At 30.3% G+C, this 16,340-nt stretch overlaps 1 protein-coding gene across 1 annotated transcript in view; it reads left to right on the forward strand.

The window, feature by feature from the left end:
• Positions 1–16,340, forward strand: part of PolQ (DNA polymerase theta) — a 123,888-nt gene that overhangs the window by 50,948 nt on the left and 56,600 nt on the right. Inside the window, exons 9-15 of the mRNA XM_085810254.1 lie at positions 278–433; positions 665–877; positions 4,608–4,750; positions 4,828–5,020; positions 11,118–11,269; positions 13,272–13,584; positions 15,317–15,560. Of these exons, the coding sequence (XP_085666380.1) occupies positions 278–433; positions 665–877; positions 4,608–4,750; positions 4,828–5,020; positions 11,118–11,269; positions 13,272–13,584; positions 15,317–15,560 (1,414 nt within the window). The remainder of the gene's footprint in view (positions 1–277; positions 434–664; positions 878–4,607; positions 4,751–4,827; positions 5,021–11,117; positions 11,270–13,271; positions 13,585–15,316; positions 15,561–16,340) is intronic.

Below are 16,340 nucleotides of genomic sequence, written 5' to 3' on the forward strand. Positions count from 1 at the left end.
ATTTGAAAAGTGATTTGGGCATTTAAAGTGATTTGACGCAAGATGCCGTTTTGAGACTAATAGCCCTTCCGGGCGAATATCCATTTGGGCTAAAAACTCGCGTATAAAATGCTGTAATTTATACATCCTGTTTTTATATCATGTTAGGTAATAAAATTTTTTATTTTTTTATTTTTGTACGATAAATTCTTTTTTTGATTTTGAATGATATTATTTGTCAAAGAATTTTTTTTTTTGTCTAGATACATCTTGCATTAAAAATAACTCATTTTTATAGAAACTCCTGCTTACAAAGCTATTTGTGGAAAGTTGAGAGAACACATTAATGGCGCAGCATTGAATGATGTCTTACAACAACTTAAAAGTTCTCCAGCTGGATTGGATAAAGTTTTAAGTTTAACAGTGCCTTTTGGAGTTGCCTTCCATCATGCAGGTTATTTATTCTCTATTAATTAAATTAGAACATTTGCATTATATTTTTTATATAGAACAGTTTACATGTTGTTCTATTAAACTTAAGCTCAAAATAACATATGAATTACATGTTCCTTTTGATGTTCAAATAGCAAATTAGTAGTTTAGAAAACTCTGTAATAAAAATTATTAATATTTCATGGTAGTTTTCATAATTTTTATTTAACAGTTTGTATTCAATTTGTTTCAGGATTAACATTTGATGAAAGAGATATTATTGAAGGAGCATTTAGACAAGGTATACTAAAAGTTTTAGTTGCTACAACCACACTTTCATCTGGAGTAAATCTTCCTGCAAGAAGGGTTATTATTCGCTCACCACTTTTTGGTGGAAAAATTATAGATACACTTAGTTACAAACAGATGGTTGGCCGAGCTGGAAGAAAAGGAATTGATGAGAAAGGTAATTTTTCGGCTACTCTGTGCTAAATATTATAATTAAGAAATATTTAAAATAGTGTCTTAAAATTTCATTTCCAGTTTTACTTTCCATATATTCCATATTAAACTATTTCAAATAATTCATCCTTTTCTATTTGATATTTTAAAGCAATAATTACTTCATCTGGCTTTATTTTCAGCAATTAAATTGTCTTGTGTGCTGTCTCTGATATCACACTGATATTTTACATATTAGCTGTATGCCATATAAGAGGTGATTAGAATGAATAAGTTGAAACATACAAATTTTATAATATTTGAGCCATATAGGAACACTTGCTTTTACATTTGAATATTTTGGAAGTAGCAACCAATATACACAATGAAGAGGACATAGTCAATAAATAGTGGAGTTTATTTTATACATATTTAAAGCATTTGATTATTTTGAAATCCATGGCAGCTATGCTAGTTATGTAATTTATTGCAATTCTTTCAATGTGCTGAACAATGATGCTAGTGGCATAATTGACTGCAGCTACTGAATAATTATGCAATCATTGTAATGATGTAAGGACTGTTAAAACTTTTTCCAATCCAACTGGAGAACTTTTAAAGTTCTGCAAGACATCATTCAGTGAAGCAGCATTAATGTACAATGTATGTCCAAAAAGTAAGTTCCGTTTGGTAATAAAAGTAAATTGTATACAGCTACAGAAAAGTTATTTATTGCACAAAATTCAACAACTCTTAAACTACTTTTCCCACATAACTGCCGAAATATTGCAGGCATTTGTCATAGCGTGGCACAAGTTTTTCTATACCTTCTTCATAGAAATTTGCCGCCTGTGTCTTCAACCAGTTGGAAACAGTTTCTTTCAGCTCGTCATCATTGTTGAAGTGTTGACCGCCAAGGAAAGACTTAAGATGTAAGAACAGATGAAAGTCGCTAGGAGCGAGGTCAGGGCTATACGGAGGATGGTCAAACACGGCCCAGCCAAATCCCTGTAGGAAGTTTTTTGTCACATTTGCAGTGTGTGGTTTTGTGTTGTCGTGAAGAAAAAAACACCTTTTGACAGCAATCCTCGGCGCTTATTCTGTATTGCGCAGCGCAATTTCCGAAGTGTCTCACAATAAGCATCTGCTCTGATTGTTTGACCACGCGGTAAGGAATCAATGAGTAAAATGCCTTTCCAGTCCCAGAACACTGTGCACATAATTTTTCGAGGTGTCAAGATTTGCTTCGGCTTAACCTTTGCTGGGGATGAAGTGTGCCTCCATTCCATTGATTGCCGCTTACTTTCAGGGGTGTTGTAAGAAACCCAAGTTTCATCTCCTGTGACTATCTGTGTCAGAAATTCTTCGCCGCTTTCAGCATAACGGGTCAAAAACTGAAGTGCACTACCCATCCGTTTTGTTTTGTGTTGCTCAGTAAGAATCTTAAGTACCCAACGTGAGCAAAGTTTACGAAATTTCAGTTTTTCGGTAACAATTTCATGCATTAGTGATCGTGAAATTTTGGGAAATTCCATAGCGAGAGCACTAATTGTAAAACTTTGGTTTTCATGGATCTTGTCATCAATCACGTGAATCAGTTCTTCTGTAACCAAAGATGGACGCCCACTTCGTTCTTCATCGTGCACATCACTACGTCTGTCATTGAACTTTCGGACCCATCTTCTCACCATTGAATCACTCATTGCTTTTGGTCCGTAAACATCGCAAATTTGCCGATAAATTTCACTAGGTTTCACTTTCCTCGCATTCAGAAAATGAATCACAGATCTGATTTCACAAGCGGCAGGATTTTCAATCAACACCGACATTGTAAACAAGCACAACAAAGCGTACGTGACTGACAGCGATCTCGAAATGGCGCGCGTTTCTTCTCCTTGATACAGAGCGTCTACTGCGCATGTGCAGAACTGCAATCACAGAGCTGCAGCGGAGATAAATTGAAACGAAACTTACTTTCTGAACGTGCCTCGTATTTTTTCATCTTTCTACAAATAGCTTCTTAAGTAGGAGCTTCTATAAAAATGATTTGCTTTAAATACAAGATGCATCTACAGGGAAAAATTTCTTTGATAAGTAATATCATTCAAAATCATGAGAAACCTAAATAAATAAAAACTTTATTTGCTAACTTGATATTTAAGCAGGATGTCTATGAAATATAGCATTTTATACAAGTTTTTATTTTTATTTATTTATTTATTTATTTTAATACCGTGATGGTTAGTAGTGGCTGATTGCTGTCTGGAAACTAAGGGTATGCATTCGACTCCCAAATAAGTTTTGGTTGTTTATGTGTTGATTATTTTAATTGCAGCATATTGTAAAATTTCATACAAAGCTTCAACATCCAATTACAATTTATGTTATTATTTCTGTAATCATAATTTTAATGATTAACTGTAACATTTTCATAATTTGAATCTGAAAAATTAAAGAACTAAATGCTTTTTATGTATGTTTTTGATTATTTATCTCATTTATTAATTTTTACTTTTTATCAGGGATTTTGATGATATGAAAATTTAAAGCATTATTTTTAAATTAGTGCAAAGGAAATTGCTTGAAATAATTTTATTAAATTCTCTTTGATATTTATTTAGAATATTTGTTTAGGATCACAATATTACTTATTTTATAATATCCAAATCATTGTCACAAAACAATCTTCATGATTAATGTAGAAACTAAAGTGGGAAAATATTATTTTATGAGAATCATTCATTCAATGAAATTATGTTATGAATTAAAGTTACCAGACATTAGATAGTTCTTCTGATATCATGATTCTTCATATATTTTAATTTCTGTGTGTTAGGAGCAGTTAAAAATGTGAAGATGTTAAGTCGAAAGCATGTGCCTACTCATTCATACTGTGAATAGGATGAAGAAAAATGTATATGTCTGTGCACCACAATCACTTATTTCTGGATTATAAAAGAACTTTCAGTTGAAAAAATTCAAATTTGTTTTTCAAAATGCCAAATGTGCTTGGGTCAATATTAATTGCCTCCACCAATTTTTAATTATAATTAATGCAGAATTTTTAATAATAATTAATTATTATAAAAAATTATTTGCATTAAATAATAGTAAATGCATTAATTGATATTTATTATTAAAAGTAATCAATTATTATTAAAACTCTGATTGATTTTACTTTTATTAAATTTCTTCTAAATAAATTTGTTTCCTAAAAAATTTTTGGTTTGAAATTTTCCACAGTTTTCCTCTATTGCAAGCAAATCTCACAAATGTATTATTTTAAAGTAGGAAATAATCACAGTTCACCTAAAACCACCAGAATTTGAAGTTTAATAAAAAAAATTAAAAAAAAAAAAAAAAAAAAAAAAGAACTCTGAAAAAGGGGGATGCTACTGAAAAAGGGGGATGCTCTGAAAAAGGAAGAATTCTTATGTACATGGTTTCCAGAGTTTGGTTCTTTCTGAAAATTTGGCAATTTCTTCTCAGATGTTGTACTAATATTTCTAAACATGTGTAAATAAATTCTCTTGTTTTGTGCAAGACTGTTAAATGTATAATATTTTAGAGCACTTTTTAAAAACACACTGAGTGATAAGTGATAATTTTTGCAAATAGTTTTAAACATATATTTTTGTCATTTAAATGTATGTTAAAACTTGAGTTAAGAGTCATGCTTTGTACACTCAGAAATGATTAATTATTTAGTATCTATTTTATAGTAGTTTTGTTTGATGCAAAATATTTTATATTAGGAGAAAGTATTTTATTGTGCAAAAATACTGAAAAGAATTTGGCAATGTCTATAGTAACGTCACATTTGCCACCAGTAAAGTCTTGTCTTTTGATGCCTGGCTGCAATTCTGTCCGTTCTAGTATGAAACGTGCATTGATTGAGGTAAAATTCTTGATTATATCCATTGAGAAACTTTTGTTTAACTTTTTGGCTACTTTTTTATTCTCTTCTGTTTGTAGGTGATAGCTAGTGGAATAGCTGGAACATATGAAGAAGTTTTACAGTATGCTTCATGTACTTTATTAAGTGCTTGTTTAGTTGAAGACCATGCTACAGAATTTTCTCTGAATGATATTGAATATGCTGTTAATAAATGCTTAAATGATCTCATAGAAAATGAATTTATTTTTAAGCAAGAAGAAACGGCAGATGGTAAGTATAAACAGTTCTCAAATTTTAATCTAGTTATTTTTAGCATTAATGTTAATTTTGTTATCAGTTAAAAATTTCCAAACTTTTCATTTCTTAACCTTTTCGTGATGGGCGTCTCAGTCATCCAATTGCTCTCTTGAGATGACAGGATACACTGTCTTGGAGGGATGGGCAATTTGTGTTCTAAGCCTAACTTTGGGAAAAAATTGCGTAAATTAAATTTGTGATCCAATTGTTTCAATTTTTGCCACATTATGAGAGGAACACTCAGGTATTTGTTAGAATTAAATATAAAACTTTATCATTATATTTTCCTTGCCATTTGAAGTATAAAAGAAGTTTTGCTAAATGATGCACAAAATATTCACCTCAACGCTAGCCAAAAGATGAATGAATAAAATCTTTAAAACAATAAAGCATATTTCCTCATATCACCAAAAATTAAAGAAAAGTATTCAGAATCACCAACAACACTGCCATATGTTTATATCAGCTGATGCAGTTAATAGCCAGTTCTGTTTATTTGAATAATTATCTCCACTTACATTCTGAAACAATATATAAAACATAAAAAATATTGCAATGGAATGAAGTTATGTATTGACCATCTCAATAAATTCCCCCATGACAGACGAAGGGCTACATCTAGCAGCAACAAAAAATATTAATTAAACGTTCTATCTAAAATTACATATGTGGTATACCCGTTTTAAGGGTCAGTTTAAATAGTGATTCATATATGACACATCCAGCCGTGAGATAATTTTGGTGGCCAGTGTGCATGTGACATGTTTGTCCCAAAATGGGTTAACAACAGGCAACATAAAGCAGAATTTTCTAGCCAACTTCTTAGTATCATCATCTGGTACTTTTCCATTTTGACGGCTCAGACGATAAAGTCGGCAAAATTGGTACAACCGACTCCAAACAGAATATCCCCGCTGGTAACCTTTTATACCACATTTTCAAAACAAGTCACAACCATTTCTTATCAGATTGATCATTTCTTTCAATACTGGCATACAATTACATAGAATTTTTACCAGATAGTTCAGTTTTATGCCCTAAGGCCATTCACGGTAATTCAGTCAATTAGGATGCAATCTTAATATGGATACAATAAACTTGTATTCAATATTAAGATTTAACTTGAAATTAATGCAGATAATTGCTGAGAGAATTAGATTTTTGTAGTGTAGTTTGCGTCTGATGAGCTCACTTGGAGTCAAATGATGTGAACCGACGAATCAGGATGTAGTAGCATGAAAGCATAGTAAATTCTTAAATTAATGTCTTTTAACTAATATGTCAAAAATGGATGAAAAACCAATGAAAATTTGAGATTTGCCCAGACATAGGAAGAATCTGTCAGATTCTTTCAAGCAAAAGGTGTTTCACCTAAAATTGCTACTTGTGAAAATAATCATGAAAATAAATTATATTTCAGAGACGAAATTCAATAGCCCTGCAACCTTTCAATTTATTGCAGTAAAAGAAGTATATGGAAAGGCACATGGTTTGAGTCATCGAGATTTTCTTGAAGTGTGTGAGGTTTATTTATAATTGGAATGAAGAATTAACTTTAGTTAAATGGTGGGAAAAGCAGTTGGAAATCAGTCATGGAACTGTTGTGAACTGGAATAACTACATGAGGTTTGTGTGGATTCTTTGCTTAAACATCAACAAGGGAAAATAGGAGTACCTTGTATTATGTTTGAAGTGGATGAATGTACGTTCACGAAGCGCGAAAACGATGCGGGACGAATTCTTCTGCAACAGTGGATCTTTGGTGGAATTTATCATGAAACAAATGAATGTTTCCCTGTGGAGGTGCCAAACCGATCCATGAGTATTATATTAGCAGCAATAAAGGAAAATATAGAAAAAGGAACTAAAAATATATTCCGACTCATGGAAATCATATTGCACTGAAAAACTGGAAAAGTTTCGAAAATTTCAAAGTGAACCTTAAATACAATTTTGTGGATTCGGAAACTGGAACACACCCACAAAAAAATAGAAAGACTGTGGGGTAGCACCAAATGGGGAAATAAGAAACACAGAGAAATGGCACATCATCATCTGGAAAGTTATCTCACAGAATTTATGTGGAGATGGGAAATCAGACTCGTTCTAACCCCTTAACTGCCGCAGGCATTATTATACCCCTTGCTCAGCCGATGCATTAACTGCCATGGGCGTATATATATGCCCTTCCAAAATATTATCATTTGCTTTGTGCTGCTACCCGTAAAATTATTTGCAAAGCTTTTGAATGCAACACCACAATCACCTTGACAAAGTATGCAAAGGAGGATACTATTTCAAAGAGGGGGGATGTTTGCCATGAAAGTAATGACTGCGTGGTATTGGCTGGTGTTGTTTGAGTAAAATGTATTTTTTTATTCTGTGTACTCTGTTTTCGTTTACTTTTTCTAGTAGGTTCCAGGAATAAAGAAAGATATAACGGATGTTTCAAACCAATTTATCTTTTTTTGAATTAATTTAACCCTTTGTTGCTAAGTGTTCCACTACATGGAATACCCAAATTGAATCGCTTCTAAAACCGTTAAATTCAACCTTAAATGGATAAAAATGCCTTTATAATATACTTCAGACTTCTCTTTTTAAATCGTCAATGGCAGCATATCACAAGGAGACCCAGAATTTTCATTTATGATGTGTTATTAAAATCCACTTATTTTCTAGTAATTTTCTATATTTTTTTTTGAGATGCAAAAAAAAAAAAAAAAAAAAGTTTGAAAAAAAAATTTCATATAATTTTGATGGTTGTACTCTATATTATTTTTTATATATTTTTTTACATTTTTCATACAAAAAGCATGCGCAGAATCATTTAATAAAACGGGGTGTTCCATTAGCGGGAACACTGCACCTTTAGTGATCTCATGCTGTTACGCATCAGAACATCCATCTTAGGAAAAAACATCTGTTGTACATGTTTTCTATTTACGTTGTTTTGGGGCAATGAATTCAAACAAAGCAGTCTTGAGGGGTGAGGTGTGGTTTGTGCTATGAAAGTTCTAATATGGGCATCTTGAAATTTTTGTGAGTAATTTTTCAGGTGGGAATTTCAGTAGCTTGAGTCATCTTTACTTATGAAAGGTCATTTGCAGTTTTGCAGCTGAAGATGGTGGTTCGGTAAAACCATCGAAACTAGTCCTGTGAAAATTTTGTAAATATAACGCTGATTTTTGTTGTTTGACTTCTGAATTAATATTATCAGTACTTAATTTTCTTTGATTACAAACCAATTAAATTCTGTGTTATTCAACTGGTTAATAAAATTAATTTTAATCAGTTTTTATGCATGACAGTTATACCTAATCAAATAGAATCTAAAATTTTGTTTTACAGACTTTTCTATTTATTGGAATGACAAATTAGATTTTGTTTACAAACAATCAACCAGGAGTGATACTTTACTTATAGCTTGTTGCTACTTAAAACATGGAACAGCAGAAGGTCATGTGCAAGCCACATCAGATTTTTTTTCTTTTTGTCTGGTAGACATATTTTTAGCACAAATTAGGCTATTATTAGGTGGAGTTTGTAGATACAGTCAAAAGTCGTTAATTCAGACACCCATAATCCAGAATGATCTATAATTCGGACCTCAAAGCTACAAACTTTCTGCGAATGCGTCGCGTTGACGCATGCGTGTAAGACCTTTACGGCTGCGAATATGCGTGTGCACAAAATACGTTTATGAATGCACGTTTAATGTATAACGGACAGTATAAGCTAAGCTAAAATTATCTAATTCAGTTAATGTTGCAGATTGCGTTGTTCCTTAATCTTCGAATTGGATCCGGCTTATTATTTTTTGCAGACTTAGAGCAATTTTATAAAAGTAAGCTTGAACTTCCGATTATGTCAAATAGAATTTCTGTGATATATATTTACGAATATGTAAAGGATCTACAAAGCGAGAGTATGTTTCGAAGTCCATTAAACAAAAAGTGGAATTGCTGCAAAAAATGGATAAAGGCCTTTGTTTATCTAAACTTTAACGTTTCTTTATCTTTAACGCCGTGGCGCGCAATGAATTGGAAGTTGATATGTCAGCACTATCCTTATCTTTAGGGCAGATGTTTTTATTTTATTTGGCTTATAATTCCTTACTAAATGTAGTATTTCATCTCGATGTACTCCATCTTTGATATGATTTAAATCAAATTCCTCATCTTTATAATTCGCTTCCGATAGCGAAGAAAGTGACAGAGGTTATTGAAAACGAAAAATTTCGATTGACAAATTAGCCGGTATTCTCGACACAGCAATTATAGGACTTGAACAGCGGAGCTTTTAACTGAACAAGAAATTATATCTGTTTATAGAATTAAAGAGAATGTATTATCACATAAAAAACAAAGCAACTTAAACAACTTACATTGAAAGAAATGTTTAATAAAGTAAACAAATAAATATTAAGCTTTTTTTTTTTTTTTTTTTTTTTTTGTAAATTTTGATACCCTTTAGAAAATAATTGTTCTTTGTTTCATAAATTACGGTTTCATATTTTTAATTTTATAATTTCTGCATGCCATCTTACCAGATTTAAACTGATTATCTATAATCCGGAATCGCCGAAGTCCCGACGAGTCCGGATTAACGACTTTTGACTGTATTAATAATTGTATATTATTAAAATTAACTATTATATTAATGAATATAAATTCAACTTACCAATTTTATGTATTTTCTTTTCTTCATTTCCTCCTTTTTTTTCTTTTTACCTTAAATTACTTGCATTTATTTTTTGGAACATGAAAAGTGAACGGAAATGTAAAACATATGATTAACAAAAAATGAATGAGATTATTTAATGTCACTTCTTTAATTAATTACCTTTATACCATTAATGTTGGTGATACTCTTCCATTTACTTGTCAAAGCATAGTAGAGCATATTTATAAAAGTAATAGAACTAGTCATTTAAAAAAAAATATTCAATTCTTGACAAAATTATGGTAACAAGTTTTATTAATTCTTATATTGATGCATTTAGCATCATGTATTACATTCATATACTCATTTCTATTAAGCCTGTGATATTTATGCATTATCATTTGCATCAGAAATAGAGCTTAATGTTAAATAAAGCAACATATAGGTTGCAATCATCTATATGTTCCTTTCTTTTACTTTACTAAAGCTGCTGATGGTAGCTTAAATAATAATAGCTTTAATAATTTGATTTTTTTCTAGTTTATTATATCTTTTTTATTAAAAAAATTAAGTACAGAAACATTCAATGTTTTAAAACTGTATTTATTTTTTTTAATTTTAATTAAATGTGAAAATTTTAGATTTTTTTAAATTTATTCTCCCAATAATTTTTTTTTTTTTTTTTTTATGGCAAGAGAGAATAAAGTGTAGCCTAATATGATAACCATCAGTATAATTTAATTTTTTCCCTTTCACAAAGTCTTAGAATTTATAAATTAAACTTTATAAACATTATTAAAAATTAATCTTTTTTATAACAATACTTTGAACGTTCAAATTTTAATAGCATTCCATAGTTGCTGATTTCATTATGATTATAAAATTTATGGATTCACCACAGCATGAAAAATGCTTACATAAATTGTAAATATTTTAATAGTAAACTTAAAAGCTCCTATTTATTCTTGTCCTGATTTTTAATTTAAGAATAACTGCATTCTGCTTGCCTTCTTAATAGGATAACTGAGGCAAAATTTTTGTTGATGAGCAAAATTATACTTCATTAAAAATTTTGGATTCACCATGACATGAAAATATTTATTTAAATTGTGAATATTTTAAAAGCCTCTGTTTATTCTTGTCTGGATTTTTAATTTAGGCATAATAGTATTGTGCTTGCTTTCTTTATAGGATAATGATGGCAAAAATTTTGTGAGCAAAATCTGAAATTATGCTTTATTAAAAAATTCAGCCAGTGTAATAGAATTAGCATATTAATTCTATTTTACTTTTAGTTACTGTTTAATTACAAGAATGTTTTTAATCTGCTCAATTGATGGATTCTTTTGTGTGTTAAACTGAAATCTGATGGCTGAAACTGCAGTTTTATGTATTATTATTTTAGACACAAATATAATAGGCTATAAACCAAGCCAGCTTGGATTGGCTGTTCTAGCTTCTGGCTTCTCTCCTGATGATGCACTTAGAGTCATGAGAGAACTCCAATTAGCTCGCCGTTGTTTTGTGCTAGAAAATGATCTTCATATCTTATATGAAGTATGTGCAATTTTCTTAACTTTTAAATAATTATTTTTATTTTATTATTTATTTATTTCATTTTGTTTGATTGAACTTTTCTCTGTTTATGTTTTTTGTAATAATTACAGAACCAAAGTATATTAATCAGTGTCCCCCCCCCCATTTTCTACTCCTTAGCAAAATTCAAATTAGCAAAGAAAAATTTTTAGTATCATTTATGTGCTTATTAATCATAAATTTATTAAAAAATTATATTTATTTCTTTGCATTAATTTATATTTACTCCTTTAAAATTAAGTCATTTGAAATAATAATTAATCATCTAATTATGTCGTGTTCTGGATTTGTATTTATTTATATGGCACTATTTTGTGTCTGTTCAATATGATGTATCACTGTTCAGGAACATTCAGTGAAAGGAAAAAAAAAATTCCTTGACCAGTAACTAAACATAATTGTCCAAAGAAGAGGAAAAGATAAAAGAAAGAAATGTTAATATTGCAATTCATTAAATATATATTGTACAGGTGAAAAACATAACAGATGTTGAAAATTGTAAGAGGTTTCACTTATGAGCTTTTAAAGTTTTTCTCTTATTTGGGATGAAAATTATGTGTAAAATATATCAAGGATATGGTTTACTTTAAATTAAGTCATTCATGAAAACACATTTAGCATTTATATCTCAGTTATTACTTACTTTTTAAAGTGACCATATGAGGTACTTCCGCCGCCTTCTTGGCATGCCTTCGGGGTGTGGTGGTCTGCACGTATTCCAGAGATCCGCGGTTCGATTCCCGGCAGAGGCGTTGCATATTTTTCAATTCTCCAGCTTAAAAAAAAAAAAAAAAAAAAAATCCTAATGTCTCTACAACCTTAACACAAAACATTTTAATTAGAGGAAAATATTTTGATGAAATGTGGATTTTATATATCTACATGGAAATACTAAAAGAAAATTTGAGTTACTATTTTTCTGAAATATTTAATGGCTTTTTAATATTTGGCCAGTATTGTCATATGTGACATTTTTTATATGGTGGTATTAGACAAATTACATAATTTTATAATGTGATCTATTATCTGGAAAACCTCTGTTAGTTTCAGCAGCATTAACAATAATTGTAAATGGTTTTGTTCAGGTGCTACAAAAACTATTAGCTGTTGAAACTATTGCAGTTTATTTACGCAATTTTGTTGTCAATTAATATTAAAAAGAACGCGGAAAACTACTTAAAAAATGTTCTTTGCACATAATCTGCGTCACATCAATATTATGTTATTAAGTTTTGAAATTGCAGATGATGATTTATAATAGAAACATTATCAGTCCAAAGAGGCTTTGTCCCTGAGGGGCTATTGTTTTCGTTTTGCGATTTTGCATAGAATCACTATGAATGTCCGTTTCACTTTTCAAACTGTTGCCACCAAATATTATTGCCCTGTATTATATTTGAAGAAATTAGATAATGAAGAAACTTCACAAATGTATGCATGTTTCTCACACTGTAATGAAACAACAGTACCTAGAGCCATCCAGTTTTTAGTGACGTAATCCTACTGTGAATATGGGCATCTGGAAGCCCAAATTTGAAATTTGTTTTATTATCGATTTCATATTTTGTAAAACTTTAATGAATTTTTGATTAACAAACTGAAAGATTTCAAAGAGAGCAATGGCAACATTTTACAGAAAAAACAATTTTATCTCCAGCGTGTGAGACTGTGTATCGAAAATTCTAAAGATATGCTCAATTTAAAATTATTTTGCAATATTGCTATTGAACTGAATTTTATGATTCAAGTGTGAAGACCATCATATTTAATAAATAAAGGTAACACACAAAATGTTAAAAAATTGCTCCTTTGTATGCAATTTAAAATCAGAAACCTTTCAGGTTTTTTTTATTATTATTAAGAGTGTATTATATATATATATTGATAACTGACATGACTAATTACTGACTTATTCATGACTAATTCAGATAAAGAAATGTAAATTATTCAATCTATGTTGTAGGTCACTCCTCCATATTTAAGTGATCAAATAGGATCTATAAACTGGTTTCATTTTTTGTCTTTGTGGGAACAACTTCCTAAAGAATACAAGCGAGTGGGTGAATTAGTTGGAGTTAAAGAAAATTTTATTGGCCTTGGAATTCAAGGGAAAATAAACAGAGATGCACGTTTACTTGCCATCCATCAAAGATTTTATGCAGCATTAGCTTTAAATGATCTCATTCAAGAAGTGCCATTGTCTGTTGTTTCAGCAAAATATGATTGCACACGTGGTATTTTGCAGTCCCTCCAGCAGACGACATCTACATTTGCTGGTTAGTTCTTATGCTTCTATCTGTCTCAATTTTATTTTAATGAAGTGTGACTTGAAAATTTCTTTTCTTTTTTTTATGCATCTTTTAAATGTACTATATTTCGTTGATTATAAGATGACATTAACATATGACACTTTTCTTTTTTTTTTTTAAATTTCTGTGCCATCATCTGGAAGGAGGACTTTAGTTCTAAAATCAAATAAGTAAAATAAAATGCTTAAATACATTCAACAAATAGTTTGGCAAATTATTTTCCAATTAACAACTCAACTCATGGCATTCTGTGTTCATGAACAAAGATTAAATTTCTTCATAAGAATAATTTATAATTATCAGTTTGAATACTAGTTACTCACTGTGGCATGGGTAAACAACAAAATCAAATTACAGTCTGTTGTTCCAGGGTCTAATCAAATTTCTTCTCCAATATTAGAATCAAATCCTGATTCTCTAGTACCATCTTTATCATCTTTCAATAAACATTAGCTTAAATTCTTTGTTCAAAAGTATGTCCTCCAGAAAGTAAAACATCGAGGTAGCTTTAATTTAGTGTCAGTCTGCAGTAAATGTAATATCTATAATTAATTTATTTGATTTGCATCACAATGGTTTTATTTGAGATTGTTTTATGCTTCTTTTGTTAATTAAAAGAAAGAACACAATATTTATTATTACAGCAGCTTATTATAGTGTAAGAATACTGTTATTATCACACTATCTCACTATTGTTATTACTGTGTGTATTTAGATATATTTGTGATTACTTCTATTTGTTATTATTAGTATCAGCATCATTTCTGTCATCATCATTACCATATAAATGTGTGTTGTTCAATAAGATCTTAATTATGTACATCTTTGTTGTAAGGCATTTGATAGAATGTATTATACTTGTAAACAGAGTGATACTTTTATATCATACACCTGTCATACATTTTTATGTGTGTGTGTACTTTTTCTTTATGTACTTGTTATGCATTTACATGTATGTGGGCAAACTGACAAATGGTCTAGCTCCTAGATGCTGCTATCGTTGGGTATCTGTGTGTTTTTAGCTTTTTTTTCACAGGTGCCAAAAAGCGAGTGAAATTTGCATAATGGGAAAATACCAACAGAGCCTTCTATATGTAACAGAATTTGTTTACTTAATGACATTAGTTGTTATTTATTAATAAGTATGCAGAGCCTTCTATTTATAATAGAATTTGGTTACTTAATAATGATAATTGTTATTTATTATTCAGTATGTTAGTTATCATTTAATGCCAGAATCTGATTCTTCTAAGCTATCAGTAACTACATCTTAATCAATATCCAAGTGTATGTCACATTTAGAATTTGATTTTTCTGAACCATCTTTATCCTCTTATTTCATAATATGTTATCTTCTGAGTCACCCTGTTGATGCAACATTTTTTTAAAGAATGAAATGTGTTGAAGTAAACTGTTAAGTACTATGTGCAAAATGCAGTAAAAAACCATTGAGTATGATGCACAAAATGCAGGGGAAAATTGCAAGATTCCACACCATTTTTTGGTGATGTTTGTGCAGGAGAAATGTGTCTAAGAATCACAGAAATATTGTATAATTTGGGATTTGGTGTATTTTTTAAGCAGAGAGGAAAAAAAAAAGTATTATTACATTATGTAAAAAATGATAAACACTGAACAAGTTTGATAAATTTAATATTTTAACTAGTTTTACTTTTTAATCAATACTTTTCATCTCTAGGAATGCTGACTGTATTTTGCAATCGGCTAGGATGGTTCACTTTAGAACTTATATTTTCCCATTTCCAACGGCGTCTGCATTTTGGTATCCAGCAAGAACTCTGCAATCTTGTTCAGTTATCCTCTCTCAATGCCCAAACAGCAAGGATTCTCTACAATGGTGGTTATGAAACAATATCATTACTTGCTAGTGCTCACCCAAACAATATAGCAGTATTACTATGCAATGCTGGATCATTTGAAAGGTATTAATATAAAATACTTCTATTATTGTTATTCAAGTTATTTTTCTTATTTTCTTCAAAAACTATTAAGTCACAGATAAAATGTCATTTTGCACTATTTGTGTCATCTTCTTTGAGTACCATTAGGTAAGCTAAAGTTTTGGATAAAATTTAAGGCTCATATCAGTGAACAGTTCTTTAAGTTATATGTAAGTTCTAGTAGGCATGAAGAGAGTTTGCAATTTACATGGGATACATTAAAAATATGAAATCTTTTCCTTATATCTAAAAATATTTGAAGATTTCAGAAAAAACACTGCATTTTGATAGTTGACTATTTTTGGTTTATAATTATGTGTGATATTTCATTTATAAATCAACCGTGTGCATTCCGAGATGGTTTCCCCCTCCCTCATAAATTACAACTGTTAACTCAAGGCAAAATTTTGTCTTACAGTGTTTGGTAGTTGTCTTCCTTAGTGGCCTCGGCAAGAAAGTATATTTAGCACATTTCTTCATTGGCAAGAAACAAATAATCGCCAGTTCACTTTTGTGAGAAACAAATACTGATCTGCACGTGTGTGAGAAACAAACGGTTAATGATCTAACTGGCTTTTCATAATTGCATCATGTCAGTATGGTGATTTTTCATTGTAAAATACTCATTATGCTTACTATTTTCAGTACTTATATATTATCCCACTGATTCTTGACGAACATTTTGGCAGTGGTCGCCAATCATCAGTTGTTACTGCTAAATTCTAAAGGACAATGATTATCCATATTTGGTGCCAAATTGCG

Source organism: Stegodyphus dumicola, chromosome 2 (genome assembly GCF_044657685.1).
Source record: "Stegodyphus dumicola isolate Sdum_Otavi_A_Nest chromosome 2, ASM4465768v1".
Lineage (NCBI taxonomy): Eukaryota > Metazoa > Arthropoda > Arachnida > Araneae > Eresidae > Stegodyphus > Stegodyphus dumicola.